Source organism: Citrus clementina, unplaced genomic scaffold (assembly GCF_000493195.1).
Source record: "Citrus clementina cultivar Clemenules unplaced genomic scaffold, Citrus_clementina_v1.0 scaffold_8, whole genome shotgun sequence".
In the NCBI taxonomy this organism is placed as follows: Eukaryota; Viridiplantae; Streptophyta; class Magnoliopsida; order Sapindales; family Rutaceae; genus Citrus; species Citrus x clementina.
The window spans coordinates 7636321-7656082 of record NW_006262022.1 but is presented as its reverse complement, the minus strand read 5'-3'; the positions used below and the strand labels follow the sequence as shown (position 1 = coordinate 7656082).

At 35.3% G+C, this 19762-nt stretch overlaps 4 protein-coding genes across 4 annotated transcripts; 1 reads left to right on the top strand and 3 right to left on the bottom strand.

Annotated features, from left to right (window-relative positions):
- Window positions 1–867: 867 nt before the first annotated feature.
- LOC18033765 (auxin-responsive protein SAUR21) lies at window positions 868–1173 on the bottom strand. Its single transcript, XM_006423495.1, has one exon. It carries the CDS (start codon window positions 1171–1173, stop codon window positions 868–870), a length of 306 nt encoding a protein of 101 aa, XP_006423558.1.
- Window positions 1174–11856: 10683 nt separating this feature from the next.
- LOC18033616 (auxin-responsive protein SAUR23) lies at window positions 11857–12305 on the bottom strand. Its single transcript, XM_006423494.2, has one exon. The coding sequence runs from the start codon at window positions 12236–12238 to the stop codon at window positions 11945–11947; it is 294 nt and encodes a 97-aa protein (XP_006423557.1). The 5' UTR covers window positions 12239–12305; the 3' UTR covers window positions 11857–11944.
- A 3699-nt stretch (window positions 12306–16004) lies between these two features.
- Window positions 16005–16343, top strand: LOC18035604 (auxin-responsive protein SAUR21). Its single transcript, XM_006423493.1, has one exon. It carries the CDS (start codon window positions 16005–16007, stop codon window positions 16341–16343), a length of 339 nt encoding a protein of 112 aa, XP_006423556.1.
- Window positions 16344–18926: 2583 nt separating this feature from the next.
- LOC18035617 (auxin-induced protein 15A) lies at window positions 18927–19258 on the bottom strand. The gene has a single exon (XM_006423492.2). The coding sequence runs from the start codon at window positions 19256–19258 to the stop codon at window positions 18950–18952; it is 309 nt and encodes a 102-aa protein (XP_006423555.1). The 3' UTR covers window positions 18927–18949.
- Window positions 19259–19762: the final 504 nt, after the last annotated feature.

Genomic DNA, 19762 nt, shown 5'->3' with positions numbered 1-19762 from the left:
CTAGCTTGATGAACTGCTGAGTGCTATAATACTTGTCCTTAAGTATTAATGTGTCTTCAATGTTTTGTGTCAAGTGGTTCAACTAATACGTTATCTGTAGAGTCAAGGTCTGGAACTACATCTTAAAATCGGATCAACATCAGTTGATTTATTGAACTAACTTTCCCAAGTTCTGAATGCATGTAATATGCAGAGTTACATGTAACCTCTTGTTCGGAGTTTATGAAAACTGTAAGGACGATATTCCTCCCCATCCTTCAGCTTTTACCGTGGCCAGCAGTCACCTTAATTATCTCCTTGGCCCTTATGATTTTCATAATATCGTCTTGTTATACGCTTTCCAATCCATTAAATGTACATAATTAATTAAAAAATCTATCGATAGATTAGTGACCTTAACAAATAAAATCTTTTAAATTCATACATAATTAGAGTTTAAGCTCAAGTCATATAATTTTTTTTTTGTCTTAACCACGAGGTATCCTGGGGAGGGTCCCAACTATAGGATGCACCTTTAAGCCCATACCACAACCTAAATTAGAAATCCCCGCTCGAACCGGGAGGCACATGTTCTCTCAATAAAAGCGACTTCCCTACGACTTGAACTGGGGGGCAAACCCAGTCAAGCTACTTAAGGGGACTCCATTGGCAGTGGAGCCAACACTTTGTTGGTTCAAGTCATATAATTAAACTGCCATGTTTTTAAAATTAAAATGTTATACCTTTTAAACCACAGCTATCTTAAAAGAAAACCCACTAATTACAATGAGGCATCTATTAAAAAAAAATTATTTATATATCTTTCAATGGGGAGATAAGTTAGACGTTTAATTCTCTGCCACTCACATATTGCGGCTAGCTAGCTTTTCAAACTTGCTTATGTAACCTGTAAGTGAGATCAATAAAATCATCTTCCTTGCATGGAACTGTGAGACCCCCCATTGGATGGTTGAAGCCAAACTCTTCCTCTGCCTTTTTAAGCAAGTCAGCAAATAAAGGGTGGTTCAAGTAAGAAATGGGAACCACAAATTTTTTTCTTTCCATCTCTCCAACATAAACTGCAATGTGGCCTTTTGGAACTTCAGCTGGTTGGTTTCTACTAAGAGCATGATTATTATGCTTCTTCAGAATTTGCTTGGCATTCTGGATCACTGATGGCAAACGGATACCCATTCTAGAAATTGATGTGAAAAAGAAGAAAAGAAAAACAGTGAAACAGCGGAGCCGGATACAGAATTTGGAATGAAAGCTGTTGAAGTAGTACTTGTTTATGAATTGTAGTCTGTAGTGAGAAGCCTGGAGACTTTTGAACAATTTATAAGAATCTGGGGATAGAATGAACGATCCCTTATTGTTATGTGTGGTCTCAGCAGAGTGGCTGACGACTATTCTGAGAGGCCCCGCCACCTGAGAGTTCACATGGCTTCGCTCATTAAGCTATCTATATGGTCTACAAACTTCTAATGCAAAAGCCCTTATGTTGAAAAAATTGAAGACTAAAACCGGGCGGCCGTACACTGAAATAACGAAATTTGATGGCCGAAATTGACAAGTGCATGTGACCAATGAGTTTTTGCATTCTTAAGCAAAGCCATGTATATTACTGAATTTGCTGTTGGCTGCTCTGGATATATAGGTCCCAGACATATCAGTTTCCTACCAACTGGTGTATGAACGCTAATTTTGGTTTCAGTTTAGTTTTCTCAATATGTAGGTTCACCCTGATGCAAAAGAAGGTAGCTGCAGCAAGTTCGGGAATTTAGTTTCCACTTTAGAGGGTGGAGTCCTCCAGAATTAGAAAGAATAGAGAGTAGAGAGGAGAGGAACAGAGGAATTGTATTTTGGATTTAAAGGAGCTGCCTTTTCTCATTCATTCATTTCTTTAAATACTTCTTCAAGAGAGCTACAGACAAATTGTAGAATCAGCTAAGAATATTCTCTCTAACAAACTTGACAGCACAGCAAAACAGAATTGCAATAATAAGCAAATAACAAATTCAGAATAATATCTTAAGAATATCTAAGTGCTGTAATCGGTTGCACCATCATTCAAGAACAAAATCTTGAAGCTTGAAGGGAATTTTGGGCTGTCTCTTGGGCCTAGCTCAAGCAACCGGCTGTGCAGTGGTTGTATCATTACCATCCCCATGGAAAGGAGCCTTGTCCTCAAGGCTAAACTGAGGAAAAGTGGCGTGGAAAGGTTCCCAATTTTCCCATGTAGCTTCATCAGATGTGGTGTTAGACCACTGCACTAAGACTTGCTGAACCTTTTGCTTATTTGCCTTGACAGTTCGCTGGTCTAAAATGCGTAGGGGTATGGAATAAGATTCTGCAGTTGGTGGTGGGTGAGTGGGAATAGCTTCAGCAGGATTTGGACATAGCTTGAGGACTGAAATGTGGAACACAGGGTGGATACGAGATTCAGGGGGTAACAATAAGCGACATGCAACCTTTCCAACCCTTGCAGTTATTTGGTAAGGACCATAATACTTCTTGGAAAGCTTGTTACTTAGGTGGTGAGCAATAGAAGACTGTCGGTAAGGTTGGAGCTTAACATAAACCCAGTTACCAACCTCAAACTCCTTATCGCGACGATGACAATTTGCTTGGGTGCGTAGTCTTTCCTGTGCTCTCTGAAGATTCAGCTTGACAATAGCTAATAGAGCTTCTCTATCCAACAATGCAGAGTTTAAAGAATCAATGGGGATGTCTTCACTGGAGTATACTACAAGAGGTGGTGGAGGCCTGCCATAAACAACTTGGAATGGTGAAAACCCAGTAGAACTGTGTGTACTGGTATTGTACCAATATTCTGCCCATGGTAAAGCAGCAAACCATCTATTTGGATAGTCCCCAGTAAATACTCGCAAGTATGTCTCGAGACAATGGTTGACCACTTCCATTTGTCCGTCAGTTTGCGGGTGATAAGCAGTGTTAGGCCGTAACTCCGTTCCCTGCAATTTAAATAGTTCTCGCCAAAATTCACTAATAAACAGAGGGTCACAATCAGTAACAATTGATCTAGGAAATCCATGAAGTCAAACATACTCGCGAACAAAATATTCAGCTAATTTTGGTGCGGTAACTCCTTCAGGCAAGGCATAGAAATGACCATACTTAGACAATCTATCAACAATAACCCAAATAACTATCTTACCATTTGATTGTGGTAAGAAGTAATGAAATCTATGAAAATATCTTCCCAAACTTTTGATGGTATCGGCAATGGTTGTAAAAGCCCTTTGGAACAAAAATTTTCTGGTTTAGTTTGCTGACAAATTAAACATTCTCGAACATGTTGCTGTACATCTCGTCGCATCTGCGGCCAATAAAAATTGGCTGATAGTCGAGCATAACACCTTAATACTAAATTGGACTTTAGCTTGCAAGAGAGGAAAATGACTGACACTTTATGGAGTAGTTTAGTTGACTTGCTTAACAGGGTGGAGGAAGAGTTTGGCTTCAATCATCCAATCGGATGCCTCAAAATTGCATGCAAGAAGTTGATTTCATTGATCTCACTTCCAGGTTACATTAATTACCCCTGAACACAATATTTAGCAATCCTATCGACAATTTTGACAACTAGCAGTTAGCTATTTTCTCTTTTTTTTAAAAAAAAAAATTGTACGTAAATAATTTCTTACTTGTGCTTAAATTTTAATGATTAGCGTATTAGGAAGTAATTAGTGACATTCTCTTGTGCGATACGTGTATTTAAAACAATGTACCGCTAAATTTTATCTCATATATATTCTTTCTTATGCAATAACTAGCAATCACAATTTTCTAAAAACACGAGCACAGAGCCGATGCAACACTAATTCCAAATCCCCAAATTAGGTGCCATTTCTTTTCTTAATTAGTGTGTTTATGTAGTTAATTAACTCTCTTGTACAGAATTACAGCAGAGGTTTGCTAAATAAATTATTTAAAAAATACTGTTACTGATTTTCTTCAATAAGTCTAAAGGAAATATTTCAACTGAGAGATTACATCTTGGTTGTTTAAATGAATATCGTTACAAGTATAGTAACAGAGCTTATTCCTGTATATCACACAAGTCACTTTCCCTTTACATGCTCTTTCAGTTTGAAAATGAAAGATGATATGTACATATTTAAGAGTATGCAAAAAACAATAGTAAGCCTATTAATATAATATTAAACTAACACATACATACAAGAAAACAACACATTGTTGAGTAATTGTGGGCTTCTCGTTCATTCTTGAGATTGAGGATACAAATTTTCTCGTGTACATTATATATGAGAGTTGATTTATTAATTAATTTTAAATATTTGAGAATATGTAGATTGATCACCTCGTTCTAAATCCAGATATGTATATCGAGAGTCCTGACTGTGCCATTGTACAATTTTATAATTCAGTGCTCAGAAGAATATTGGTCTTGTTCTGTACCACCGACATGTAATTATACTATCTACACACACAGGTAATCTTCATTCGTTCTCAGACTGTGCTGACGCATTGGAACTTGAATTTGTATTAAGTACGAATATTAACTACAAGCAACTACATATGATAGCGGCCACTCCAAATTGCAATTTCCAATTATCTGGCCAACCTTGAAAATAGTGGCCGCAAAGCTGATATCTCATCTTCCATCAAATTCTGCATTTATTGCATCAAGATAAGCATCACATGGACATGGATTTCATGTTACTCTTTATTTTCAGATGTTTGCCATTATTTTTGAGGCACCAATTGCGGCATGCAACAAGGGTGGTTTGATTTTCAAGAACCATGGCTTTAAAATAGTTTTTTATTTATTTATAAATATTGGTTAAATACGAGAGAGAATTGATGACATCAATGTTAAGCTAACCGAGCAAAGCCATGTGACCTTTTTCGTATAATAGTGGGAAGTCCGTTGATTTTGTCAAATAAAGTGGCCATCTAGATGGTATAAAGCAGCCATCTAGATGGTCAGCAATAATTTTGTTCAAAGAAGAAGAATTTTGTAGCAAGTTTGAAAGAAAAAGAAGCACACGGCTTTGATAAGAGAAAGAAGAAAAAGAAGAAAAAAATAATATATAATTGATGAATAGTGCCAAAGCTTTCTCTATAAATAGAAACGAAGAGAATGAGCAAATTCATTCCATTCAGAGAGCAATTTGGCAGTTGAGAGAGAGTTTAGAGAGCTTGAATTTATAAGCTCTTGTTATAGTGATTTAGAGAGTTTGGGTGTATTAGAGTTTTGGGAAGTGAGCTAAAATACTACAATACTTGTAATTCCTTTTCACTAGTAAAATATTTCCTTCTATCTTCGCCCGTGGATATAGGCTAAAAGCCGAACCACGTAATTTCTGGTGTCCTCTATTGTGCTTGTTCTTTATTTTCTTACAATTTCAACTTAGTTGCGATCCTGCTTCACCCACCAATTTCCTAACAGTGGTATCAGAGCTATTGGTTGTATTTTTAGAGTCGGGTACTGTTCACGTAAGGGGTACTGTTCACGTATACGGTACTATTCACAAGAAACGGTGGGAGCGATCCAAGAATTTGGCGGTGCAAAGCAGGGAATAGTGGTGTGAGTAAAGCAACTGTGTGGTTTTGTACATGTCTAGGAAAGTTATGTCACAAAGGCGATAAGAGCTTAAGGAGTCTGGATTTTAAGTGGGACCATTGTGACCCCTCTAGTCTTTCCTGGGAACTTTCTTGGTGTGCATTCTCACACATACTCACAACTATTCAAGGTGGTATATTAGCTTGTGTGCAGTATTTATCAACAAAATGACGGCAAAGTATGAAATTGAGAAATTTAACGGAAATAATTTTTCGTTGTGGAAAATGAAGATGAAAGCTGTATTGAGGAAAAATAATTGCTTGGCAGCAATTGGAGAAAGACCCATGGAGATAATTGATGACAAGTGGAATGAGGTAGACGGCAACGCAATTTCTGATCTACACTTGGCGCTTGCAGACGGAGTATTATCCAGTGTGACAGAGAAAAATACAGCGAAGGAAATATGAGATACTCTCACAAAATTGTACGAGGCCAAGTCACTACACAACAAAATCTTCTTGAAGAGAAAACTTTGTACTCTTCGAATGGCGGAATTTACAATGGTGACCGACCACATTAACACCTTGAAGACTCTATTTTCACAACTCACAACGTTGGGTCATAATATAGAGGAGAATGAACGTGCAGAGCTTCTACTTCAAAGTCTACCAGATTCGTATGATCAACTCATCATCAACCTGACGAACAACAATCCAGTGGAGAGTCTAGTTTTCGACGATGTTGCAGCCTCCGTATTAAATGAGGAGAGTAGGATAAAAAATAAGGAAAACAGACAAACAAGTTCACAGCAAGCGGAGGCGCTATCGATGACGAGAGAGAGATCAACAGAACGTGGTCTCAGTGGGAGTCACAATCATGGTAGATCAAAATCCAAAAGTAAGAAGAATGTTAAATGTTACAACTGTGGCAAGAAAGGGCACGTCAAGAAAGAGTGTTGGAGTAACCAGAAGAGAAGAGAGGGCAAAGAGCCTGAGTCATCAAATGCTCAGGGGTGTGTAGCAAGTACCTCAGATGATGGTGAAATTCTCTACAGCGAGGCAATAACTATTTCAGAAGGCAGAAAACGACTATCTGATGTTTGGCTTATAGACTCAGGAGCTACTTAGCACATGACCTCTCGGAGAGAATGGTTCCACACATATAAACTTATCTCAGGAGGATTTGTATATATGGGAGATGATCATGCCTTGGAGATCGCTGGTATTGGTACTATCAAAATAAAAATATTTGATGGTACAATTCACATAATTGGGGAGGTACGACATGTCAACGGCCTGAAGAAAAATCTATTGTTTTTGGGACAAATGGATAGTCATGGGTACAAAACTTATGTGGAGAATGAAATTATGAAGATCGTTAAAGGCACGCTTGTATTGATGAAGGCAGAAAAGATCGGTGCTAATCTATTCATGCTTAAAGGAGAAACACTATAGGAGGCTGATGCGTGTGTCGCGTCAAATGGAGAAGAGTCAATGATGATGTGGCATCTCAAACTTGGCCACATGTCAGAACAAGGTTTGAAGATTCTCTCTGAGCAAAAATTGCTCCTAGGGCTCAAATCGGTAAGTTTACCATTTTACGAGCATTGTGTTATAAGTAAGCAATATAAATTAAAATTCAGTAGATCTATTGCTAGAAGTAAATGCATTCTAGACTTGATTCATTCTGATGTTTGGGAATCACCGGATATATCCATGGGAGGTGCAAAGTACATGGTGACTTTCATTGATGATTATTCCAGAAGATGTTGGGTGTATCCAATTAAGAAAAAGTCAGATGTATTTCTAGTGTTTAAAGAATACAAAGCGCGGGTGGAACTTGAATCTGGTAAAAAGATCAAGTGCTTGAGGACAGATAATGGTGGAGAGTATACAAACGGCGAGTTTTTTGCTTTCTGTAAGCAAGAAGGTATTCAGAGGCAGTTCACGGTGGCATACACTCCTCAATAAAATGGAGTGGCAGAGTGGATGAATAGAACTCTTACAGAATGGATAAGAGCTATGTTAAGGACTGCTGGTCTACCCAATTTATTCTGGGCAGAAGCAGCCAAAACTGCCTGTTATATAGTAAATCGATCGCCATCTACAGCTATTGGGCTGAAGACAGCGATGGAGATGTGGACTGGAAAGCCAGCTGATTATTCCTACCTACATGCATTTGGATGTCCTGTGTATGTGATGTACAATGCCCAAGAAAGAACAAAGCTGGATCCAAAATCTATAAGATGTATCTTCTTGGGGTATGCTGATGGAGTAAAGGGGTACCGTCTGTGGGACCCCACTGCACACAAGATCGTCATCAGCAGAAATGTTATCTTTATAAAAGATCAACTGCAAAGGAGAGATGAGGATGATGGCACTGCAAAAGAAAAGTCAGAGATTGTGCCGGTATATGTCGAAAATAATCCAGAAAATTTAAATTCTTCTAAAGCAGCACCAGAGCACGAAGAACAAGAACCAGTCGAGTCCGAGGCTCCAGAAGTTTGTCGATCAACTCGTGAGAGACGACCGCCAACGTGGCACTCGGAGTATGTCATAGAAATCAATGTTGCGTACTATCTTCTAACAGAGGATGGAGAGCCTTCAATTTTCCATGAATCTTTAAACAGCTCAGATGTTGCTTTGTGGATGACAGCAATGCAAGAAGAAATTGAAGCTCTACACAAGAACAAGACATGAGAACTTGTACCACTACCACGTGGTAGAAAAGCCATTGGAAACAAATGGGTCTACAAGATCAAACGTGATGGCAATGACCCAGTGGAGCGGTATCATGCGAGATTGGTGGTGAAAGGATATGCTCAGAAAGAAGGTATTGACTTCAACGAGATATTTTCACCGGTGGTTCGACTCACAACAGTCAGAGTAGTCTTGGCGATGTGTGCTACATTTGACTTACATCTTGAGCAGTTAGATGTGAAAACTGCATTTTTTCATGGAGAACTTGAAGAAGAAATATATATGCTCCAACTAGAAGGTTTTGCAGAAACAGGAAAAGAGAACTTGGTCTGCAGGTTGAACAAATCTCTATACGGTCTCAAACAGGCACCGAGGTGTTGGTATAAGAGATTTGATTCCTTCATTATGAGCCTTGGATACAACAGACTCAGTTCAGACCATTGTGCATATTATAAGAGGTTTGAAGATAATGATTTTATCATTTTGCTGTTGTATGTGGATGACATGTTGGTAGCAAGTCCCAACAAAGATCGAGTCCAAGAATTGAAGGCACAGTTGGCTAGGGAGTTTGAAATGAAAGACTTGGGACCAGCAAACAAGATTCTAGAGATGCAAATTCACTGAGACAGAAATAATAGGAAGATTTGGCTTTCTCAGAAGAATTACTTGAAGAAAATCTTGCGACGCTTCAACATGCAAGATTGTAAGTCAATTTCTACCCCACTTCCTGTTAATTTCAAATTATCCTCAAGTATGTGTCCTAGCAATGAAGCAGAGAGGAAGGAAATGTCTCGAGTACCGTATGCATCAGCAGTGGGAAGTTTGATGTTCGCTATGATATGTACTAGACCAGACATTGCACAAGCATTGGAGTAGTCAATCGATACATGGCGAATCCTGGTGGAGAGCATTGGATAGCTGTGAAGAGGATTCTGAGATACATCAAAGGAACCTCAGATGTTGCATTATGTTATGGAGGATCAGAGTTTACTGTCAGGGGCTATGTGGATTCAGATTTTGCAGGAGACCTTGATAAAAGGAAATTCACTACTGGTTATGTGTTTGCACTTGCAGGAGCAGCTGTAAGCTGGGTTTCGAAACTGCAGACCGTTGTGGCTTTATCTACAACAGAAGCAGAGTACATGGTAGCTACACAAGCTTACAAGGAAGCTATTTGGATACAAAGGTTATTGGAGGAGCTCGGGCACAAACAAGAGAAAATTTCTGTGTTTTGTGACAGTCAGAGCGCTTTGCACATTGCAAAGAATCCAGCCTTTCATTCCAGGACAAAGTACATAGGAGTTCAGTATCACTTCGTTTGAGAAGTAGTGGAAGACGAAAATGTGGATTTACAGAAAATCCATACGAAGGAGAACCTAGCAGATGATTTGATCAAGCCGATAAATATTGATAAGTTTGTCTGGAGTAGATCCTCTTGTGGCCTAACAGAAACGTAGGCAACATGATTATGACGAAGCAGAAAGGATGGTGTGGAGATTGATTGATTTTCAATTTAATCTCCAAGTGGGAGAATGTCAATATTGGCTGCATCTAGAAGCTTTGAATAAACAAGATTTTTTACACACGACTTTGAAGATTGAAAATGGGCCGAAATACTTGAAGAGCAAAATGGAAAAAGAAATGTTTAAAGAAGAAAATGATGAACACGGTTTTGACTTTCTTGGCCATCATTTTGCTATAAATAGAAGTGCAAATGAAGAGCTTAGGCATTCCATTCTGAAAGAAATTTAGCAGTTGAGAGAGAGTTTAGAGAGCTTGAATTTATAAGCTCTTGTTATAGTGATTTAGAGAGTTTGGGTGTATTGGGGTTTTGGGAAGTGAGCTAAAATAATACAATACTTGTAACTCATTTTCACTAGTAAAATATTTCCTTCTGTCTTCGCCCGTGGATGTAGGCTAAAAGCCGAACCACGTAATTTCTGGTGTTCTCTAGTGTGCTTGTTCTTTATTTTCTTCCAATTTTATTTTAGCTGCGTGTCTGCTTCACTCACCAATTTCCTAACAAATTTTACAAAAAAGAGAGGAGAGGAGAGGAAAAAAAAAAGAGAGATAAAAGAAGTGATTTTTTATCAAATAAAATAGTTAAACTGTGATTGATCCTCTTTTTTCTTTATTTTATTGGATTAGTATGCTAGCTAGCTAAAAATTCAAAACCCCTTTCTTGATAACACTAAATATAATACGTGATAAACCTTCAAGCGCCAACTCTTCTTCACTTTGCTCAAATTTTTGAAATGCTGCATGCAACACCGTCCATTCCTAGGTTCATTTCAAAACATCCTTGATCACTTTTTCACTTCGAAATTCATCATCAGTTGAGTACAAATTAAAACATGGGTACCCATATGCCTTAGATGATTCTTAATAATGCCAAGCAAGTTCCCAAATTGAAAAATAATTCTAAAAATTAACGTGGTGTAAATAATGCTAAAAATCAATTTGGTGTTCCAAAAGACAATGTAGCAGTTTATGTTGGGGAACTTGAGAAGAAGCGATTGTGTTTCAATATCGTACTTGAGTCATCATTCATTCGTTCATTTACTTAAAAGGGCTCGGAGGAGTTTGGATTCAATCATCTAGTGGGTGCCCTAACAATTCCATGCAGAGAAGATTTCTTCATCAATATCACTTCTCAATTGAATTTGAATGCTTTGCGATGAAGATTCAATGACTACAGCCATCTTCTATAGTTTTGACTGACTTAATTGTTGGAGTCGGAAATATTAATCCATGCTAGCTTTGTTTTTAATTGCTCTTGTAAATTAGTTTTATCAACTGAGAAATGATTTTTTATTTCTTTTTGCTTATCAAATCTTCTTTTATCTCTGGCCCCTGCATCTCTGCATAATAATAATGAACTAAATATAGAGTACTGATATTTAAATCGAATAATTTGGTATAATGAAAATAAAATAACTGTTTTAGTGTGTAAAGTAAAAAATTAAATTTATAACACCGCATAGTTTTATAGTCATTTTTATCATCTTTAAGACATTGTTAAACTCTTTTATTATTTTTCCTAAATATTGTTCCTTCATACATTCTTGATTTTGAATTTGAATCGGCATAATTAACTCAATATTGTTGTAATAAATTCTATCCCAATTTTGTACACTAATTTATGGTGCAAAACCCTCTTTCCTCTGAAGTCACGGTTCAAAAGCATAGACCCGACTTGCCGCAGTCGCTGCTTGTCATGTGTCGTGGACTTCAACTTTGCTGTGCAGCCTCAGACCCTCAACTCACTCTCATTACTGCGAATTAATTAAGCCTGAATCCGAAGCACAAAAGCTTTGAACTGTAGATGGAGAAGAAAGTGTTTGCTTGGATACTCTGGCTCAAATGAATCCAGCTAAATTTATCGTTAGAAATTCAGCTAAAGACAATGGGGTTTGGGGTGTGAAAAGTGATGCCGTAGAAAATTAAACTTAAGCCCGCATTCTGAAAATTAAACTTGTAATTAGGTACGTTGTGATAAGAATCATACGAAAGATTGAGAAGAATCAAGAGCGAGATTTGCAAAAATAGAAATAAAACATCTGGCATTTCTGTTGATCTTTCAAAGTCAAAAGGAAAAAAAAAAAAAAACTTTATGTTTCTCTGCCACTCATGACACTGGGGATTATTTTTTACACATTGTTTTTCTACAATTTTTCAAATCTGGTTAGGTTTCAAAATTTTTCTTCAGAAATAATTAATGTAACCTTGAAGTGAGATCAATGAAAGCATCTTCCTTGCATGGAATTGTAAGACCCCCCATGGGATGATTGAAGCCAAACTCTTCCTCTGCCCTGTTAAGCAAGTCAGCAAATAAAGGGTGATTCAAATAAGAAATGGGAACCACAAATCTCTTTCTTTCCATCTCTCCAACATAAACTGCAATGTGGCCTCTTGGTACTACTTGATCTGCCGATTTAAGCGCATGATTATTATGCCTCTTCAAGATTTGCTTGGCATTGTGGATCATGGAAAGCAAACGGATACCCATTCTTGACTTTGAACCTGATAGCACTGAATAGAGAGAGAAGTAAAATGATGCAAAAGAACTTGATCTGAAAATGTTGTATTAATAGTTGGATAGTGTGTAAATGAAGAAGAAAGAAGCTGGTTGTTGGAGGTATTTATAGGGTTATGAAAACCGAGTGATAATGGGCTAGAAGTTTTGCTATAAATAAATTATAGCAAAATTAAATACTTATGTGGAGTGTACTAGCTGGCTTAGTGGGTACTGGATATTTTGAGTGGACCCTGCCACCATGAAAGCTCACATGGCTTTGATCATTCATTTTTTTTTTTTTGTCTTTCTGATGATCTATCAACAAAGTTATGTTGGAAAATACGATTAGTGTGCTTTTGAAGTCAAGTCATCATCTCATCAGTGTTAAAACTCTCTCCTAAGGCTTGTCCTTGTTACTTGATAAAAGCAGTGGCCGTACACGGAAAATTGAAGAAAAAATAAATCAACATAGTCACGATTACGGATATATACTTGTTTATTCTTTATAATTTATATTAATTATTTAATTTATCTTTATATATTTTTAAATTAATTTACAAATTTTCTTATTGTTATTCCCGTAGACGTTACATTTATTTTTTCATGAGTGAAATAATATTTTTATTAAATATAACTTAAAATTTAAATAACATGACATGTAACAGATGACAAATAAATGAATTAAGTAATTTTTAACTTATTTTGCTAAGTAGCACTCTAGTTATTCTTAGAACTTATTTTTACTCTTTAACAGCATATTTTTGAGCCTTGCATAGATGAAATGGACTATTAAAACTCTTTAGAGATTAAACTGATGAAAACAATTATAAGCGGAACTAAAGTATCATTCTATCATTTGTTTAAAATATATATTATTTACTTTATGAATGAAGCACCACATGCTACATGTATTCTATCAAAAATATTGGAATACGATTTGGAATATGTATAACATTAGTCTTTAAAACTTGTCTTTGTCTAGCTACAAGATTTCCCTGAACTTATATTTTTGATACAAATCAAGGGAGATTCTTGATGTCAGGAAAGTAATTAATTGGACTACATCTAACACATCAAAAAATATTTTGAACGATTATATATATACATAATAATTTCAGTTGGATTCATATTCCTTTTTCTAGATTAATTATTCTCAATTAATATAAAGTAATCATGCACTCTTCTAATTCTCCTATAAAATTTTCCACATATATGTTTAAGCTCGATACGAAGTTGGATTTTCAAACTGTCCATATAGAGCCAGGGTGGTGAACGTGTGTCAATTAAGCAAAAGAATATATAAATGTAAAAGCTACGTATATAAAAGATCTCTACATATATAACCCAATATATAATTAAGAAATTAAAAGGAATCCCAATTATTTGGTTTCAAAGTGCATTTTGCAGTTGGAGGCCAGATAACATGCACAAAGGATACAAAACAAAATAAAGACTTTGACGAATGATGATATGATACGCTCTTAATTCACGAAACCGAGAGCAATATCAGAATTATCACTACTTCGAGCGAGTGTTGGCTCCAGGGAAAAGAATTTTGAAATTGGAAATGAAAAGAAGAAGGAAAAGACGAGTCAGAGAGAGAAGGAAAGTGGTCCATTCATTTCATGCCTCCCAAAAGGACAAATCCAGCAATATATAACAGACAATCCAAAATAACCAATATTGACAACGCGACAGAAAGTAACAAAAAGGAATCCAAAACAAACTCAGCCAATCACAATATTTCTATGGACCATCCTAAACGACGTAGTCTTTAAGCCAGTCTCGAAGTTTCTTTGTTTGTTTGGGCCGTTGATTATCTTGCACTGGTTCATGGTGAACTTTCTCCATGGGCTGATTGCCTATGGGTTCTTGGTTGAGCTCTTCCGCTAGTGCCCCCTCTGATGGCTCCAATTTGATATATAAATTTGTATCATGATAGCTCATGAGTGGGCGTCACCCATGCTATAAATTTGCAGTTACAGGCTTTGCGGCTAATGCCATTTTTCTGGGAATAATTTAATTAACAGTCGCATGAACTTATATATTGATTGACAGACTGATCGATATCTCCTTTTTGTTTTTTTATTTCACTCCTATCACATGCATTGACTCTTGCGTCAATATTTTTAAACCTATCATGGGACAATGTACCTCGCATCAACTCCAATGGGATACCGTTCCAAATTTTTAAATTGAAAGTCACCAATTTTTCTTGTATAATAACACAAATTTGCCAAAATGCAACATAAAAGTTATGAAATTCAATTTGAAAAGCAAAATTATGTCATTATAATATTAGAGTCATATATATAAAAACTGATGGATCTAACTTATACTTCAAAGTTCATAAACTTTAGGGTTGCACTAAACTTATTTTTTTAACTCATGAACTATTATATAACATAATTTCCTCAAACGCTTTTTGCCATGTACAAACCATCCTTTTTGCTTGATCTTTGTCAAGTGGAAAGGTAGTGTGGTTCCCATTTGTGCATAAATTTAATTACGATACCATATAGAAGACCATAATCTTAACTCATATTAAAAAGTTAACTAATAGAATTAAGGATTGCCTTAAACCTATCATGGGACAATGTATCTTGCATCAACTCCAGTAGGATACCGTACCAAATTTTTAATTGAATGTCACCGATTTTTTCTTGTTTGTCTCACATGTTTCTTGTATCATAAGAGAAATTTGCAAAATGCAACATAAAACTTATGAAATTTGAAAAAAAAATTATGACAGTATAACAATATATATAAAAATTGATGGATCTAACTAATACTTAGAAGTTCATAAAGTCTAGAGTATCATTAAGCTTATTTTTTTTAGCTCGTGAACTATTATATAACATAATCTCCTCAAATGCTTTCTGCCGTATAAACTGGTCTTTTTATCTGATTTTTGTCAACTGAAAAACTAGTGTAGTTTCCACTTACGCATTAATTTAATTATAATACCGTATAGAAGTTCGTAAACTTAACTCATATTTAAAAGTTAACTAATAGAATTAAGGCTTACCTTAAATCTATATACATATTCTTAATTCATGAACTATATATATACACACTCACATATATTATTAGCCAATGTAGATAATCTCTTCAACATACGGATCATAGCAATGACCTACCTATCCTTTTATTAACCATAATATAAGTTCAAATTCATGGGCATGTTGGAAAGGTACACTGAAAGCAGAATTTATTAGATTGTAGGTAGCCACTGGATCAAGGTATGGGCACACAACAAATTAAGAACTAGAAAAAGCCAGTTTCAAAGTTCCATGTTATCATGATAAGAAAGATACTTGTAGCTAGTACGTTGTAACCCATGAATCTCGATGAATTTTCGGATCTGGAGCAACAATCATTTATATTTGATTGAGCCACTGCCACTGACATCAATAACATGCTCAGAGAAATTAATGGCCTTTCCAATTCCAGATGTGAAAAACAGTGGGCGGATTTGCTAAAAATAGCCTTTGTTTTCACTTCTTCATTTCTTGGGACCCAATTTCTCCAAGTGGGCGTTATGATTGTACACAATTACACACATTCTAATAATTTCTCTAATGCAAGGACAACGTACATCTTGCTTGCTAGTGGCTACATATATAACATCCATGCCACAACATATATGTTTCAACATTATTCTTCCCCTATATATAAATAAACAACCCCATTTGAGAAATTATCATCAATTCAAAGTATTAATTTTATCACATTGATCATTTTCAGTAAAGGAAAAATGGGTATTAAAATGCAGGATATGGTTCTTCATGCAAAGCAAATTATTAGACGACGATTGTCATCTAATAATAAGCAGCAGCAATTCTCATCATATCAAACATCAACAGCTTCGGATGTCCCAAAGGGGCATTTTGCAATTTATGTGGGACAGGAAGACAAGAAGAAGAAGCGTTTTGTCGTGCCGATATCGTATTTGAAGCATCCTTTATTCCAGGCCTTGTTGAGTCAAGCTGAAGAAGAGTTTGGTTTTGATTATAGAATGCACGGCATCACCATTCCTTGTGGTGAAGATGAATTCCTCAATCTTACTTCTCGTTTGAATAATGGTTCATGGTGACCAGTGTACTCACAGCTGATCGATCAAGTATATGTATAGCTAATTAGTATTTTATCAATGGGATTTTAACTTATTCTTCTTGGGTTTTTGTTAATCTACATTTAGTTTAATTAGCTTTATATATCTTTTATAGTTTTTACACTTGTACATGAATTAATTAAAGGGTTCGGTGAAAATCTTTGATGCCGTTCAAGTTTTGGTTCTAATGTTTACATTGCACTTTCATCTTCTTCTTTTTTGGAGCTTAGACAATTGAGACTTGAGAGCAAACATCATGTGCACATCATCAATATTCGATATGATTTTTGCTTTTTAAAATAATCTGTACTCTCTATTTTGAATAATAAATTTATGCTTAGAATATGATGGTCATAGTCTAAGAAAATTTAAATAAAATATATAGTGTGAGAAATGTGGTGCTAATTAGATTTTAAAAAAAATTGTAATTTTGGAACGCCGTTAGTCAATATAAAAAAACACAAATATGGCATTAGAGTTGACACAAGTAGTAGCTGCGTGATATCGAGAATGAAGGTTTACTTTCTTTTATAGATTTTGAATTTTTACCATTATTATAATTTTTGCAATGAAAGATATTAAAGAAACAGATACTGACAAGATATTGAAAAATCATATATCAATACCAGTTTTTTCTATTTATAATTGAATAATCAACACTAATTGATGATAATTTTTATCAACGTTTTATCTAATTATTTTATATGAATACATGTATCTTACAATCAGCTTGCAATTTTCGGTGTCTGAGTTTGGCCATGATTTGAAAGCATGCAAGTAGACAAGTGTGAACGTGCATGCATGCAGGCACTAACGGCCACAACTGCAGTGCTGCACTCAGTTCAGAACAGGAAACCCCTTATAAACAATGGCTAAAATTTTGGTGACAGTGCAGTTATTTACTATGAAAATATATATTTTACTAAAATGACGTTAAAGAGCTATATGTAGTTGCTTTGTTTTTGTAACAATCTACTCCTTAGATATATTATCATCAGTAAGAGACCCAAAAATTTTATTTAGTAGCGTCTTACTATAATACAATTGAAAAACGAATTCTATTATGTTGGAACCACTTTACAATAAAACACTCTTTCATAGCCAGACGATTAAAGGTATAACATGATTTTTACTAATTATCACTTTGCATGTGTGGTTATTATTTGTACTCAACTTTAAAGCAACTCCAAGATAGTCATGACCTTGAAAAAAAAATTTTATCCGAAAAGAATAAGTGCAAAATTATTGAACTTCATTGAATTAATGATTTTCAACACATTGGCAACAATCCTCGACTTGTTTTCAGTTTTAAAAAAGTTATATACTATAATAACTTCATTGTTAACTTAATCAATAATTTAAAATTTTGTTGTTTTCAAGTAATGACTTAAATGAATATTATTATTCGAGGCAAACATAAAAAACTTACCATAAATTAATAGTAAGAAATTTAGTTGATCAAATAACTCCAACTCAGCTGAACCTATTTAATTCATATAAGAAAACCTTAATAATTTCTTCATTTTTGATATGAATGTGAGAATGAGAATGTGCAAATTTGTTTTTGAAAGGGTGCTGAAATCGATTGGCTAATGAATAAGTTAAAAACTATTGACTTTTGGCTTGATATTTTTGAAAATTCAAAACCATGAGATTGAATTATGAGGGGGGCACCACTTTCAAGTCCAAAACACATATAAAAAACTAAGAAATGGCCCAAACATAAAACATATTTGAAAAAATAAATTGTAAATTTAGAAGGGGTTTTAAATTTTTTAATGGACCAAATATAATATGTTGAAATAAATTTTAAATTCTAAAGGAGGCTGAAGTCCCTCCTAGGCCTATGATAGGCCCATGATTATAATTAACAATCTACTGAGAATTTATGTAAATTTGAAGCCTCTCAACACTTGTTTAGAAATTTACTCTCGTTGTAATACTGGAAGAAATATGCTTCAATTCCACATTTTGTGAAAAAGAGAAAAGAGATTCATATGGACTCGTATAGATTGAACTTTTTCATCTTTCCTTGTGATCATAGAATATTTCGGAGGTAGCCAATTTGCTACATTGGCATACAACTATTTTCTCCTTGTCTATTGCCAATTTATTCAGATTTTTCTCTTTCCACATGGCATCTGAACATATGACCCTATAATGATCAATTTTAGGATGTGGATGTGCACGGCAGATTTTTTCCACTTGCTTCACTCTGTTGTATTTTATGAACACTTGGTGTATGACACAAAGTTGAGACCCTTTTTCTCCAATGATTGATCTGAATTAATGTTTTTGAAAATCAGATGGAATTCTTACACAAGATGGAGAAAATAGTAGCCTCAATTTAGAAATTAGAAAATTGACACCAAGGTGAAAAAAAATTATTTAAGCTTTATTATTAGAAATTTATTTACATTACAGCTGTATACATGGGATTGAATGGAAAGAGCCGCATACAAAATTGAAGAGACTGCTTTTGACTGTCTCACAAATTAATATTGTTTTCAACTTGGGAGAAAATAATGACCAGTTAATGAATCAACAAGATGATCAATTGTGGCAAGAATGTAGAAGCCGCTGCCATTTTATGAACAATTCAAAGTTGAAGTTAAGCTGACGAAGTATTCTTCACTGCATGGAATTGTCAGACCGCCCATCGGATGATCAAATCCAAATTCTTCTTCAGCCATATTTAGGAGGTCTTGGAATAGAGGGTGATTCAAATATGATATTGGAATTACAAACCTCTTTCTGTAGCCTTCTCCAACATAAATTGCAATGTGGCCTTTTGGCACATTATTTGTATTGTTAGCCACAGCCATTCTGATCTTTGCTGATAAAGTTCTCTGAAGCTTTTGTTTAGCATGAGCGAAACCCATCAATTGGATGCCCATTTAGCAATGAAAGAAAGAATGCTATTGATGAAGTAAAAGAAAAGTTTATTTGGTTTGAAATGGCATCTTTAATTAATATCAAATATTTATAGGCAGATATGTGAAAACAAAAACAACCTTAACTGGATAGGAATGGGATAATGAGAGGTCGTTGAAGAATCATGAGAAAAACATAACAGGTGAAAGAATTGGTTATGTTTCACATGGTATTGCCATGTCTATGGTTAAGCATCGTGCCCACCACATAGAGAAACAAAAAAGATAGGGATGCAATTTGTGTTTTTGCATGAGAATATATAATTTCCTGTGTTAATTTGAAATAATTCTATGGCTCTATTTCGAATACATTTTAGTTTATTCATAGAAGCATTGAATTTAGCTGACTACGTGTGTTATTTAAATCGTGGGCTTTTTTTTTTGGGTGTTAACTAGCCAACCAGCCATTTCTTTGGGTCCCTACCATTTGCCTAAACTGATTTAATTTGTCCGAACTTGCATTTATTG

Bases quoted from the DNA above. Each gene is read 5' to 3' on its own strand.
- LOC18033765 (XM_006423495.1), bottom strand. From the start codon at position 1,173: ATGGGTATCCGTTTGCCATCAGTGATCCAGAATGCCAAGCAAATTCTG.
- LOC18033616 (XM_006423494.2), bottom strand. From the start codon at position 12,238: ATGGGTATCCGTTTGCTTTCCATGATCCACAATGCCAAGCAAATCTTG.
- LOC18035604 (XM_006423493.1), top strand. From the start codon at position 16,005: ATGGGTATTAAAATGCAGGATATGGTTCTTCATGCAAAGCAAATTATT.
- LOC18035617 (XM_006423492.2), bottom strand. From the start codon at position 19,258: ATGGGCATCCAATTGATGGGTTTCGCTCATGCTAAACAAAAGCTTCAG.